The sequence below is a fragment of the Papaver somniferum genome, chromosome 7 (assembly GCF_003573695.1).
Source record: "Papaver somniferum cultivar HN1 chromosome 7, ASM357369v1, whole genome shotgun sequence".
NCBI classification, from domain to species: Eukaryota; Viridiplantae; Streptophyta; class Magnoliopsida; order Ranunculales; family Papaveraceae; genus Papaver; species Papaver somniferum.
The window spans coordinates 247,176,094-247,191,294 of NC_039364.1; the positions used below are offsets into that span (position 1 = coordinate 247,176,094).

At 34.8% G+C, this 15,201-nt stretch overlaps 1 protein-coding gene and 1 long non-coding RNA gene across 4 annotated transcripts; one reads left to right on the plus strand and one right to left on the minus strand.

Annotated features, from left to right (window-relative positions):
• Positions 1-425: 425 nt before the first annotated feature.
• On the minus strand, positions 426-4,026 carry LOC113293601. The gene is made up of 10 exons (XM_026542194.1): positions 3,877-4,026; positions 3,668-3,773; positions 3,513-3,579; positions 2,878-2,983; positions 2,620-2,738; positions 2,438-2,542; positions 1,732-2,022; positions 1,333-1,559; positions 1,024-1,248; positions 426-896 (listed from the first exon to the last, which is right to left on the minus strand). Exons 1-10 carry the CDS (start codon positions 3,936-3,938, stop codon positions 777-779), a joined length of 1,428 nt encoding a protein of 475 aa, XP_026397979.1. The 5' UTR covers positions 3,939-4,026; the 3' UTR covers positions 426-776.
• A 4,275-nt stretch (positions 4,027-8,301) lies between these two features.
• On the plus strand, positions 8,302-11,184 carry LOC113300066. 3 transcript variants are annotated; one of them, XR_003335393.1, is made up of 3 exons: positions 8,302-8,710; positions 8,854-8,986; positions 9,341-11,184. It is a non-coding gene; the product is annotated as an uncharacterized LOC113300066 (long non-coding RNA). The 3 variants fall into 3 exon arrangements; XR_003335394.1 differs by having other exon boundaries at positions 10,577-11,181; XR_003335392.1 differs by lacking the exon at positions 9,341-11,184 and having other exon boundaries at positions 8,303-8,710; positions 8,854-9,145.
• The last annotated feature ends 4,017 nt before the right edge of the window (positions 11,185-15,201 follow it).

A 15,201-nucleotide genomic window follows, 5' to 3' on the forward strand; every position in this document is an offset into this window, starting at 1 on the left:
AGGTTATACTCCATAAGAATACAATCTTTATTGATAATATCTCTATAAATCCATATGTTTTAGTTTCCTTTTTTTATTTTCTATTTACAATCCCAATACAATGTTTGGTAGTTTTTACTACTAACATATTTATTGAAATAAATTAGCAAGTAATTAAGGATGGGAATGTAAACTACCATAGTCTCCTTAATATCTTGACAAAGTCAAACCAGATTGGAAAGTATTAAAATAGTACAAAAGTGTATTTTTGTCCATTTAATAATTATAGACCAAACACAAAACTCTTTTTCCCGCTAGACCAAATAGTCTTGGGACCACCTAAAAAAGGACCAAACGGTCATTTCTCCTTATAATAATGAACTCATAATAGTATCTATTTCATCCATCTGTCAATAATTAGATTACATCACTAGTGCGTAGGATTTACTCCATGCGTTTAGACTTTGGTTACATCACTAGTGCTTAGGATTTACTCCATGCGTTTAGACTTTGGAGTACAATTTACTAGTGTTCCTTATTATTTGATATTTCCTGCATCTGTTTGGAGAAACATTAACAATTTTCAAACTGAAAAATCGAGAAATCACTAGTGTTTAGGATTTCCTAAAAGATTCCTTGAGGTTTACATCATTTTTTTTAATGTAAATGTACGAAGGCAAATAGAAATACAACATGAACGTCATTTCTGTGTTTATGTAAGGAAAATTTCCAGGCTTTTCTCACTGAACTTTAAGCTGGTTAGATCTCGAATTGGGTACAGTAAGTAACAGCCAGATCTAGTTGTTTCGACTGTAATTTGGTCTGATTCGAATCCACCCAAGTCCAGCAGAACCTTTGTTCCCAACAGCTTGCAGTGGTTCAGTCAAACCCTTCATAGTGTTTCCAAGAGTCTCACCCTAAAAAAAAGCATATTACAAAATGGAAAAGTTTGAGAACAGAATCTTAAATGGAAAAGATTTGAGATCAAAATCTTTCAGAAGAGGAATGTCAGTATAATACGGAAGTAAACAATAGATACCGTACCTCCTTCCAGCCCATCTTTTCTAGAAGACGTCTGGCATAACTACCACTTCCAAAAGACATGTTTAAGGCCTCGGCTGCAGCTTCTTCTGTGCCAAATGAATCAGGTCGTGATAATATTTCTACGTCATCTTCAATCTCTACATTCTTTTGACCAGGACCCACTCCGAAACCACCGTGTAAAGCTCTTCTTTCCGCAGCTCTATCCCGATATAAATGGCCTTCAAGCTAAAAAATCAGAGCAGTTAATTCCACCTTCAACGTAAAGAACAAAACAATGATGGGGTAACTCCTTGAATGAGAGAGTGCTACCTTTTCTGATACTTTTGCTTGATCCAGCAATGCAGACGAGTGTTCAGAAATAGGGATCTCGTTTGCCGTTTCACGCACAATGCTTTCTTTCAAATTAGGAGAGCGAATATTTTGTCCATCAGCTTGTAACTTTGGAAATCCCCAATCCTTGGTTGGGTCAGAAGAATCAAAAGTTGATAACGAGGTCAGATATTTCATGCTAGGAGTTCTTAATTGATAAACTTGTCCTGACGGATAAAAGAACGTCGAGCAAGGTGGGTAAAACCTCAACATTCTCCAAAACATTTGTTAAAATGCATGGGACTCAATATCAGGTGGGTCATGGGTGTTAACTTTCATGCCAACTAAACATCAAGTTTAGTTAAATATTTATTAATTAAGACAGGATTAAAGGCGAACCTGATGAAACCCGTACAAGATCAAGATAAACTTCACGAACTGCAGCAGTTTTGATAAGAGAACCCCCAACAGGCATGGAAGGATGAAGCTTCGTAGATGGTTTCAACAGCTTCCCGACCAGTCTGGCCATGCGGTAGTTCTTTTTCCGACCATGTTTTTTCTTCTTTATGATCTCTGTTACCATGGTCCAGTCCCACAAATCCACTGAACTGATTGATGGTTTAACCTCTTCTTCTGATTGTGTGACTTGGCCATACTGAGCTCGCCAGTTCTCTTCTTCCCATGCAGCACCTGTTATCAAAAAAGTACTGTAAGCCGTCACCAAGGTAACTTTGAGCCTTTGACTTCATAAGGAATGCGGCCCCCTCTTATCAAATCAGGATGGCAAAAGACAGAAACTTCAATGATAAAAGCAGGCAACAGCCACAACCAAATTGGAAATAAAACCTACGAACGAGATAATAAGAATCTTGGATAATCGCACGTATAAATAAATTTATGCTAGGTGAGTTGCAAATATACAGTATAAATGCTTTATGATCTTTTTTTTCCACACCAGCAGAAGGTTCTGTTCTAAGCAAATGCATAAAAATCTTGTAAAGCGCTACGTAGTTGTGTATTATTTCATGAGGAAAATAGATGAGGTGCAACACTACCCAAAATATGTTCTACAAATGAAGATGATTCACAAGTTCAAAAAGATAACCTTCGTCAAAGACTCTTCCACTTGACTCAGCAGCATCTTGATGATCCTCACAGTCAGATATAATCTCACCTTCCTCTATTTCATCAGCATCATCAATTGCATCACCTGAGCAGAATCAATCAAGCTTAAGATACAACCGGAGCGATCCTTTTCCAAATAAAAAACAAAGATTCGTCACTAACCTTGATGAATCGACGACTCACTAGCATATGTTTCGGTAGCTATTTCCCTACCGTCCATGGCATTAGTGTCTGATTGGGCATAACCAGCCAAGTAGAGATTAACAAGTGTCTCCTCTAACCTTAGAAAAAAAATACAAATTAAAAACAAAAATGATAATCAAGGAAGAAGAATTTCAGGGCAATAGAATGAGCCAAAGATTTCTTTTCCAAAAAAAAAAAAGAATTAGCCAAAGATTAGTCGACTTTGTACTAGGTTACCATTCCGAAGGCGGACGTAGATTTTCAGGGTCGTCATTGTTAGCATTCTTTAAGTAGTTACATGGATTTTCAGCGGTGGCATTATTAGCATCTTCCAAATAGCTACCTGCTTACAGAAAAACATGGTCAGCTCTTGATGAGATAATTATTAGCTAAAGAACTTCAGAACTCTCTTTCGCTTCTGTATATACATGTGATATTGTTTGACTAGATGTACTTGTTTATCGATTATATCTTGAAAACAATAAAAGGAAACAAATTCGTCATTCAATGAAACAGTGGATGATCACCAATATTTGCTCTATAGTCGGACTATCTTACGACCAAGGACTGAGTTCAACTTGAACACCAATCAGGAAAATTAACTTCAACAGACATTCATAATAGATCTTACGATGAGGATCTATGCAAACCAAAGTCTATCTATATACATCAAGTCATTTAGAACTGAAATCATGTCCAAGTCAATATATCAGATCAAATAGCTATACATATAAATCAAACTGAAATTTCTCAATTAAGTAGTGTATGCGAATGCAAAGGATTGTTTTCTAAGTACCATTTTCTAGAATAGATCTTATGCAGCTACAAATACTATACTGTACAGAATCTAATTTTGGACATATACTGCAAACCTGTCTCATCTTTACTCAATGCATCAGAATCCATCGGTCTATCTTGTTGTGATTCATTTCCTTCACCCTGGAATAGAACAGAAGAAAAGCAAATTAAACACCGAAACAGCGCCTATTGATGTACAATTCAGTTCACAATTAGGTCTACTGTTTACCTGTTCAGATTCCCACAATACATAATTTCCATTTTCGAATTTGTAATAGAGTCCATCTTTACTACTGTAATACCATCCCGCATTCGGATCGTGATAAAATCCACTACTGTTTTATAACCAAATAAAGTCATGATTCTCACATCAAATAATACAAACCCTAGTTTAAGCCAATCAATCCAAATTACAGAAACCTTAAGAAATCAACTGACCTGGAATGGAAGTAAAGTTGTGATTTTTCATCCCATTCAAACGAAGATTGATCATCCTGCATTACTCGGGATATCTGTTGTTAGGATTTGGGTCTTTTCCCGCCTTCGTTAGTTACAAACTTACAATAACACCTTTCTCGCAGAGGGTCGGTATTGTACCAGGAGGAAGGAAGGAAGGAAGGTAGTGGATCAGACTTTGAACGTAGAAATTAACGTTTAATCCCATTTTTAACGGGCTTTGGACGCTCTAGTCCACCCCTCCAAAGCCCATGACGTCGTAATCCACATATCTCCCGTGTTTTACTGTTTCGTCAAAATCTTTGACAAGTTAGTCCAAATTATATCGATCCAGCGATTTTCGATTTTTGAAAAAATTTCGATTTTTGAAAATCTCAGAATTGACCTTCTTGCGATTTTGTATTTAAACACAAGTTTTAGAATTGATATTTTTATTTCGGATCTGAGATTTTGATTCGTAAAAGATTGAGAGAAAGAGCGAGGGAGAGAGATTTTGGAGGCGATTAATCAGATAGAGAAATATTTTTGGAGGATTCAATCGTTTCTGCAACAGATTTCAAATCTTAGATAAATTTTGCATCTGTAATTGCTTGTTCTCTATTTGATTTTGGTTAATCGTTTGATTTCTTAATGATTTTAAGTTTTTTTGAATGCATGATATGAATACGATTTGTTACGTCTTTTTGATTAGTGGGAATTGTATATATACCCCTTATTTTGATGGGCTTCATAAATACCCTTATCACACAATAAATATGAACGATTTTTTGGGGACCATGATTTTTTTGGGGGGACCATGGTTTTATTTTGGGTAAAGACATTAGAAGTAATTCTAGGTCACCCCATATCTAGTTATTTATTTAATACCTAATCTACCCTCTTAATTAATTTATGTTATGATTAGTGAAATGATTTAGTTAAAAACAATTAGCGAGATTAAATTAAAAGATGAGTTTATTATTAGTTGAGTAGAATTATTGTGAGAGTAGAGTTAGAGAAGATGAAGGAGAAAAACATGGAAAATAATTTTTTTTTCCAATTCACCCCCTTTGAGTATTCAAGTGATGAAAACTCATCTGATTCTTCATCTCCATCCTCTCCTAGAATATTTGTTAATCTTCAAAATGATCCGGATTTGGCTTATTTCTTAGATGGCGATTGTATTCTTTCCCAAAATGAAACTCAAGATGAAAATGATGGATTTTATCAACCACAACCGGAGGAAGAGTATTTGGGTGAACAGGTATGCTCTAAATTTAGATAATGTATGTTGAATTGGTAAAAACTTCCCCAAAAATGTAAATTTTTGAACTGGATTTTGCACAGTTCGGTTGCATTATATGAAGAACATGTAACCGAACTGTTCTGAAGGTGTAGTTCGGTTGCCTTGTGAGATGAATAAGTAACCGAACTCATTTGAAGATGTAGTTCGGTTACTTTATCCAAACACGCAGGTTACCGAACTCCACATTAATGGAAGTTCTGAGATGCAGTGTTATGTTCGGTTGGTTCGCAACTAACCGAACTTTACGTAAAAATAAAGTTTAACTAAGTGTATACAGTTCGGTTGGTTTGCAAACGGCATGTACCAACTATCTAACCTAACTATTTTTAATAAGTTCGGTTGTTTCGCAAACTTGAACCTAACAGCATAACCAATCGAACTTAACAAACAAAAAAAATCTGAAGTTCCAGTGTCTAGTTCGGTTATCTACATAAAATACAAAGTAACCGAACTCTGTTCCTTTTATTAGTTCGGTTGTTGCGATAAAATTCACATGTTGTCGAACTCGGTTCCTTTTATTTGTTCGGTTGCTTTGCAACTTGCTTAACCAACCGAACAATGAGTTCGGTTTCCCCGATAAAATTATTATGTGACCGAACTTATTTGTCATTGCATTGATGTTGTTACATTTCTTGTAGATGGAATCACAACCTATACCAATGCATGATCAACCTTCTCCGATTGGTATGTTGTTCGAAGATACATCTACTCACTATGCGAATGAGTTGGTATTTGACTTACCTATTGATGCGAAGAATTGGGCTAGAGAACATGCCAAGAGAGTCAATTGCGTCTTGGTTTTGAATGGAAAAGAAAGCAACACTCGTTTTGAAATGGTTTGTGAGAGAAGTAGAGATCCCGATGCTAGTCAAGAGGAAGGGTTATGAGTATAAAGGAAAGACGACGAGGAAGAACACAACGTGCTCAAAGAAAATCAAATGTCCGTTCAAGCTAGTATTTAGCAAGATCAAATTAACGACGAAATGGTTTCTAGCTATGGATAAGGTGGTAGGTTGTCATAACCACCCTCGTCCGGATGATCTTGAAAGGCATGCAATGGCCGCAAGGCTCACTCCTCGAGAAATGGAAAAAATAGCCGAATATAGGAAATTGTGTATTCCACCTTCCACAATGCTTCGCTTATTAAAGCAAGATAACCCGGGTAACGTATCATCTTTGTACACCATTTACAATGCAATTGAGACGATTAAAAGGAATGAATGGAAGGATAGAAAAGTAATGCAACAATTATTTTTTTTGGCTCAAGAGAAAGGCTACGCGGTTCAAAAGAAGGTAGGTCCGGAAGAAGAAATAACTCATCTCTTCATTGCCCATCCGAAGAGTGTTTAATTGGCTCAATCATTCCATGAAGTTCTTATAATGGATTGCACTTACAAGACAAACAAATACGATATGCCATTGTTGAACATTGTTGGTCGTATGTCGACGAAGTCACCGTTTACCGTTGTTTTTTGTTTTCTAAAGGACGAGCAAGAACCAAGTTACACTTGGGCGCTACAACAAGTGAAGGCGATCTACCGAGATGATGAGATCCCCGGGGTTATCGTGACGGACAATGACGTAGCATTGATGAACGCAATAGAGAAAGTCTCCCATTAGCACATAATATGCTTTGTACATTTCATATATGGTGCAATGTGATGAATAGGTGCAAGCCTCAACTTTGTTCACCTAAGAGGAAAGGATTGGAAGAGATTAGTAAGCTACCGGAAGATGAACAAGCGGATGCAAAAGAGGAATTCGATAATGGGAGGAAAAGATTGGAAGAGAGGCGTGGGAGTTCTCAAATCTTCCGGTAATGGTTGGTTAGATTTCTTACCTTTGCCACTAAACAAAAAAACAAAAGAAATAAGGAATAATTCATGAAAAAAAAACCAACTCAAGAAAAAAAAATCGTGTTCCAAGGTAGAGTTTTGTTACTCAATTATTTTTTCGAGAAAACCGAACTCCACATATATATGTAAATAGCCAATAGTTCGGTTTGTCAAAGTTTTTTGCGAACAAACCGAACATATTGGAACAAGTTCGGTTATATGGGTACTAAACATATAGGGAAAAAAAGAACAGTTCGGTTACATGGCCAATTTTATTTTTTTTGTAATAAGGGTACAGTTTGGTTACATGGCAGTTTTAAACATTTATGCTAAACAACCGAACAAAGGTGCTAGAGTTCGGTAGTGTGGGTACTAGAAATTTTGGGAAAAATCAAACAGTTCGGTTACATGGATTTTTTTCATATTTTTGGTAATATGGCTATAGTTCGGTTACATGGCAGTTCAACAATTTTTTTGCGAAACAACCGAACTCACGAGTTCGGTAACCTAGTTTTCAATCCTATAAAACCGAACTGTTCTTCGTGTTCTTCGTTTCATGGAGTTCGGTTAAGAAACTAGGGCAAAATAAAAGACGCTCTAACCGAACTAAACACTGTAACTTCAATTTGAACCCTATTTTGATGATTTCTAATCAATTGAATCGATGAAAATCAAATTAAAAGAAATGGGTTTATTGGGAAATACCTGTGAATCGGTCCCATGGAAAAATCAGGCTTTTTACTGCGTCTATTATGTTGGATTATGGATTCACTTGGCTCTTCCACTTCTTTATGAATCTCAAAATCACTTGGCTGATTTGCTAGATGTCCTAATGGGGGACCTGTTCCTGGGAGTCTTTTGGTTTTCTTTCGAAGAACCATTCTTATAGTCGATTGATTAATCGGCGATGAAAATTTTATGAATCGTCGATTAATCGATGAAGATGACGTTGAAATGGGAAAGAAGAGAAGAACAAGAGGGAGAATAGTTTTCTCCTCAAAACTGTTTTTTTTTCCTTTTTTTTGGGTGCGGCTAGGTTTAGTTTAGGTATTGAATTAGGTTTAGTTTAGGTTTTGTTTTAGATTAAATTAGAGGCAGTTATTAAACTAGAATTAATTTTAATTAGGGTAAGGGCCAAATTAATAATCTCATGATTTTAGGACATCCCTTAAAATTGTAGGGTAGGTGGCCTAATAGGTCCACGATCCCCAAAAAAATCATGATCCCTAAAAAATCGTTCATAAATATACCTTTCTCCATCTATAAGCCCGTCCGGATCCACTAACTTTTTTCATTTTTTCCACATTTACCCTTCCTTCTTTAACTTTGATGCTTCTTCATAACATCCAGAGAAATCCTAAATCGAAACCCTCAACCACCATATCCATCGCTACTACCACCGTCTCCGTCGCCACCACAACCAATACCATCAGCACCAACACCGGTGCCGCAACTACCACCGCCACCACCATCTCCATTGTCACCATCACCATCTACATCCTCACAAACAAAATCAATCCATCCCACTATTATCAACAACGTAATCTGAAAATATATATTAGGCTTAACTTGAATCAATTCGATATAGCTTGAAAAACCTAAATCGATGTCAACGACGTTTTTCTTGAAGAGAAAAATTTATGAGATTCAACATCAATATAATTTGAAGAATTCATCTTCATAAACGATTGAACAGGTAAGTGTATCAGTATCCTTTAAACTCAACCGAAAGTTTAATTGGTTGATTTTCATATCTGAAATTTCTGAAAACTAATTTTAGATTTTTATAAACTGCATGATTGAATTCACATGGACAATAATTTGAAATTGGTTTAACAGAAAGAAAAATGCAAGTTCACTGGTGTTTTGAACAAGAGTTTGAGGGTAAGAAGCCAGGAAAGAAGAAGAGTTAACTATGGACATGAATATGACGATGATGAATTTGCGCATTAGATCTAAAACAAGCTAATTGGTACGCTTTACTAATTACATATTTTCTTAGATTCTTAGTGATTTAGTATGTTGAATTAGTACTATGATTTGAAGTTTTTTGTTCAATTATAGTTTTTAGTACTATAATTTCAGTTTTTTACCGTATAAATGATATGAAATCATGTTAAAAATAGCTTCAGATAGTCTATGTAGCAGTTGAGCTGTTTATTAGAAATCATTTTGTCAAAATTGTTTATTATAAGGTAGTTGTTGCTATGGAAGAAATGGAACATCCCGATAATATCTTGAATTCGATGAATTATATAACGTAGTATTATCAGTTCACGATCCTCGAAGTGTGCATCTAACTTGTTATTATCTTAATATATGGGAGGTGGTGACTGTGGACATGAAGAAGAATATGACGATTATGGATCGTATTGTTTTTACTGTTTCTGTTTTAATACATTGTTGAGTGCTTGTTGCTTTTTGAGGACATTTGGTATGATTTTTGAACTCTGATTTGGACGTTCTTGTTTTTGAACAAGATAAGGAAACTAGTGATAGTTGGAGCTTATTACTGTTTGACTACTCGGTTGATGTTGCCGTTTTCCCAATTAAAATTCAGAAGGTTACATATCGAGTCTTCGCTAATTGGGTTGCATCGTGGATGGTCTTACTGTCCCATTCAAATAAATGTTGTTGTTGATGTTGTTTCTTGAATATTAAGGTTGGAATGGCCGTTGTTACGCGAGCCGATGAGAGATTGTAGACTTGGATCACTGTGTGAGTAGGTATGACTTGTGAGCATTATCGACCTTTTTTTTTCATTGTAGGAAGCTGTTTTTGTGTGCTTCACAGTTAAGTTAGTAGTTTAGTAAGAGTTTTACAGGAGTAACAATAACTAGATGTTGAAAATCTTATTTTCTCTGTCACGTTTTTCTGTACTCTGTTGTCTACGAAACCGGTGTTGTTGTGTAGGGATTTAGGCGACACTTTCTTAACGAAAAATGTTCCCCAATGTCTCCTCTATAATGGGTTAAAAGGGCTTGCCATTTAGATTTATCGTTTAGGATTTATGGCTCTCTCCACACAACTTATCAGAACTGAAAACTGCAGGAATGCAGTCTTACGACCATCTTAGCACACACGTTTCACAGGCCAAACGAACTCGGAATTTAGATTCTTAAGATACGTATGAAATGTGGGTCTGTCTAGTTTCTAAATTGAGGTTAAGCATCGAATTTAGATTTCTAACGAAGTCTGTAGAGCATCGGCAAGGCAGGCTGTCAGAGGCGTAATTCTGCGGCTTATTTTGCCCAGATTTTTGTTGTGTCTTATTTAGCTTTCCTTTATTGTTGTACTTCTGAACATTTGACTTGTTAGGCTGAGATGAACCTTTTAATGAGACTAATGAAGGTCTAGGTATTAAAATGAAAGAGTAAAATGTAAGCAAAGGAAATACAATTAAGTTTCGATACCCGCCTGTAACACCTAGAATTTGGGTAAATCCATTATCTGAATTCTGGGGTGTTACATGACTTGCATTGGTTATTGTACAATCATTGTTTCATATGTGAAGTTTATAGTTTTTTGATTGTGAATGTAATGTTTGCATCTTACACTCGAGGCTTGGAGGTGATTTGGTAACTTCATGTGTTGTTGGTGTTGCCCGCCAAAAGCTAAGATCCGAAAGACTACTAAATATCAGGTTCAAACCTATCTTCTTTGTTCTTTTTTTGAACTTTTCTACTTCAGGGAATCATCATTCGACTGTGGGAAATGATAGGATCATTCAGATTCTTTATTATTTTATTTATTTTTTTGTTACATTTTGCTTTTCTTAATGTTGGATAATGAATATGGTAACAGTTCCATTTGCTTCAATAATGAATAGTGTGAAATTGAAATGCTGAAACATGGAAGTAGATATATTAGACAAACTTGAACTTGTGGTGTAATGGTAGCACAACGTCAGAAGATGCGTGTTCGATTCACGTCAGGTTCACTAACATAGTACATCCGTTTTTGGGATCAACTTTGGTTGTTGACACTTGGTTTTGGGATCAACTTCGGTTGTTGCACCATATTATTTATTTATTTATTTATTTCTGATTTTTGTTTGAGAATCAACATCGGTTGTTGACACCATATTTTTTTTCTTCTTATTTTCTGAATTTTATTTTTGAGATCAACTTCAGTTGTTGGTACCATATTATTTTTATATCTTTTCTGATTTTTGTTTTGGGATCAACTTCGGTTGTTGACACCACATTATCTTTTTTTCTTCTTATATTTTGATTTTTGTTTTGGGCTCAACTTCGGTTGTTGACACCATTTTGGGATCAACTTTGGTTGCTGACACCATAATATATATATATTTTTTTAATTTTCTAATTCTTGTTTTAGAGATCAACTACGGTTGTTGACACTACCATGCTAATCTAAACATTTTTTGAACTTTTAATTTTGGGATAACTTTCGTTGTTGACACAAGACATGGGGTCAACTTCCGTTGTTGACATAAGATATTTACTATCAATTTTGGTTGTTGACACGATACTCTTTAAACTGGATGTTCCTGAGTTCCAAACTTGGTGCTAACTTCGACTGTTGACATCGGTTTGTGGGATCAACTTCCGCGAGTTATTGGTATCAACTATGGTTGTTGACACCAATTTTAGATGTTAACTTGGATTGTTGTCGCCATAAATTGGAGCCAATATGTTTCTAGATTTCCAGATTTTGGAATCAACTTGGCCTGTTGACTCTGTCAAGGAAATTACATGAATTTTTTTGTATACTTAAGCTATTTTCCATAAGTTGTATACCTACAAGGCATCATGTAGCAACATTTCATTTACCACAATAGACAATATCTTGTACAACCACATTCCTTTCATAAAAACTCAAAAGTGACACAACCTATAAATTTACAAACTTCCGATGATGTACGTATTACCACCAAATTGACCAAGATCGAGAATTCACCGATGAGCACGGCCTTCCAGGCATAATAATCTCTGGAATAGAAGTTCCCCTGAACCGAAAGTATCTGCAAGATACTTAAAACATTATATTGGATATTCAAACATGAGTCAGTGACAGATTGATGCACTTAATTAACTGATTCATATTTTGAGATAAAGTATTTTTTAATCCAATACAAATATACTCGATGTATGTGCCAGAAAAAAGATCATGTTGGCCAAGAGATTCTAAAGATAGACATCCCTACATCGAAATGTCTGTAATGAGCCAGCAGAAAGAAGCTTCGATAAAATTCCTACTCAAAATGTGTTCTCCACAATTTGGATAAGCCTTGATAGCCCTAACCCAATTCGACACATCTTTTTTATAAATTAAACATGTTAAGACATGTATGAAACTAGAATCATCAGATTGAATTCATGGTTCACGTCTACTGTTAAGAAATCGTGATACTCAAGTTAACCTAAACTATATAAACATGCTCTACAATGCTCAACCAACTGCCTACGACTTATTGCCCCACAATCATATCATTATTCTGCTCCAAAACTAAACTCACGACGGATCATATAGCACTAATAAGGACTAGCCAGAAGATTCGGAACTCGATTTGGCTCGAACCTTTAACAACTAACTAAAACACAATACTGTCAACTGAAAATACAAGAACAAGCCAAAATGCATAACCAAATTTCTTTTCAAATACATGAATTTTACCTTTGAGAACTTTATGCGGCTCCTCTTATTTTTCTTCCTGAATATCTTCTTCCCCTTTTCGTTTTGTTGGTTTCTTTCTTATATATATATTTTTTGTTTTTTCAATATACTTCAAATAACAAAAATAGTTAGCATTTACTAAAGAGAGCACGTCATCTATTTATTTACAAAATGCAGATTTGTAATATCAAAAAAAAAATGTATCAACCTAGGTTGTTGATCCCTGTTATTGGTATCAACAACCAGAGTTGATACCAGTTTCTGGGAAAACATGTTCCTGGATCTCAGTTTTGCGGTATCAACTTCTATTGTTGATCCCACGTACTGGGGTCAACTTTGGTTTGTTAACACCAGTTATCTCGAAATTTGCTGCATGCTTTTTCTATTTGTATCAATATACTTTCTATTTGTCATCAATTCATTCATTTACAATTGAAATTAAAGTCGTGAATTCATGAACGAATACTCAAACTTGAAGTTTCAGGTTCACCGCGAAACAATCAATATAAACGTTATAAATCATTAGTATGAACTAACACAATCATTCATCAACCACAATTGAGTTTCAACAAAAAAACACTATAAATCATTCATCAACCACAACCATAACCATTCATTCATCACTCAAATCATCAAATTTCGTGAACTTAACATTATGCAGTTGAGTTTTACCTATATAAGTTGACATTTCCTCCAACAATGTAGTTCAATTTTGTTTCGATCACATGCAACAGTAAACCATCACAAAATTAGTACAAATAATAGTAAATCAAAATTGATTTGACAACAAAAATCAATATAAGTGAATCAAATAATTTAATGAAATCAAACAAAACTTGTAGCATATCTAAACAAATCAAAACCTGCATCTGTATTAGTTACACTAAATTTGTTCAAGAAATTAACATACATCATTTTTTTAGAAGTAAAAACTGATTTCAAAATAGATTTGTAAGAAATCAAAATCAAACTTGTTTTGAAACAAAATAATCAAATCGATTATTAAGTACGCAGTAAATAGAAGAGGAAATTCGTGTTTTACCTTTCGAATCTTGTTTTTCAATCTTCAAATTATGAAGAACACAGTAAATCAATTAAAATTGATTTAAACCTAATTTGATGATTTCCGCGACGATCTTGATCTTCTTTAAACTACATCTAATCTCTAAAGATCTTGATTTAATTCTTATGTTTTTCGGTTTCTCTATTTTCCAGATCTGTTTTTCGAGTGAGAGAAGAAATAGAAAGTGAGAGAACGTAAATGAAAATAATCTGTCGGAGAGCGATGTAATGTGAAATATATATGGGGGTACTTTAGTAATCTAGTAATTCAGATTTGTGGCTTCTAAAAGGAGTAGGGGTATATTTATTTTGGGAAAGGGTATAATTGTTGGGTGTCAAAAGTAGAGATATATAATTAATGTACCCTTTTGATTATGATCTTGTTTTGATTTTTGTTATTTCTTAGGTTTAGCTTATCCTGAAATGCTTTTCATTTACTGTTTTTTATTTTGATTTTAGCTTTTTGATGCATGATATGAAATTGAACCGATGTATGATTGTAGACTACATATTTATTCATCTATGTGTTCTAATAAGACTTTGAATCTTATATCTTCGATTAATTGATCGAGTATTTGATTTTCTATTTATTTTTTGATTATATAGAATGTTTATTTTCCTGTACACTGTACACAGTTTAGGTTATTCAAATCTGAAAATGTGATTTGAAGCTTCAAATGTTATTATCTCTCTCATGTCTTAAATTTTTATTCAAATCCTTTTGATTTTAAATCTCTTTGTTAGTTGATTATATGTTTTTTGGAATATGTAGGGGTATCAACTATGTCTGAGAAAGTAGTTTGTGTTATTTTGTATCATGGTGAGCATTCGACAGCTTTTCGTGTAAGTATGCGGAGCAACGTAGATGAGTTGAAGCGTTTGCATGTAAGCAGTGGAGTTCTTTGTCTCCTGAGACTATACGTTTGAGCTGTACGGATAATAATCAAATATTTTTTGTACATGGTGATATACAACTGCATGGTTTAGTTGCTCTTGCAGGTTTTATTAACAATGAAGATTTATGTTTGAATGTTGACGTGATTCAGAAGACTAGTTCTCGTTCTAAATCTGATTGTGGTACTAGTTATGGTTCTAGTATTGCAAATTCTTGTGTAACTAAAAGTTCTAAGCTTGTAAGGGTGGTAGATCATGATGCAGACAAGGGTAAGCCTTTTGTTTCCGATGAATGGATTTATATTTTTGTCAAGATAGGGTAGAGAGTTTATGGGTGGTGTTGAAGCTGTTAGAATTGTTGTGGATAATTACAAGATGGCTACTGGTTACAAGATTAGTAGTCTGAAAAATGACAAGACTCGGCATACTGCAAACAATAAAGAAGATGGATGCTCATGGAGGATTCACTTTGGGCCTGTGAATGGTGACATTTCTCGGTTCTATCTGAAAGATACTAATATTCTTCACAGGTGAGTGGTGTTCATACTAGTCCACATTATATATGGTTTTCATAGTGGTGTACATGGATTT

Excerpts from the sequence above, each read along its gene's own strand:
- LOC113293601 (XM_026542194.1), bottom strand. The coding sequence starts at position 3,938 with ATGCAGGATGATCAATCTTCGTTTGAATGGGATGAAAAATCACAACTT. Across the intron at positions 3,580-3,667 it reads TATTGTGGGAATCTGAACAG|GGTGAAGGAAATGAATCACA; the intron begins GTAAACAGTAGA and ends GTTCTATTCCAG. Across the intron at positions 2,543-2,619 it reads TGAGTCGTCGATTCATCAAG|GTGATGCAATTGATGATGCT; the intron begins GTTAGTGACGAA and ends GATTCTGCTCAG.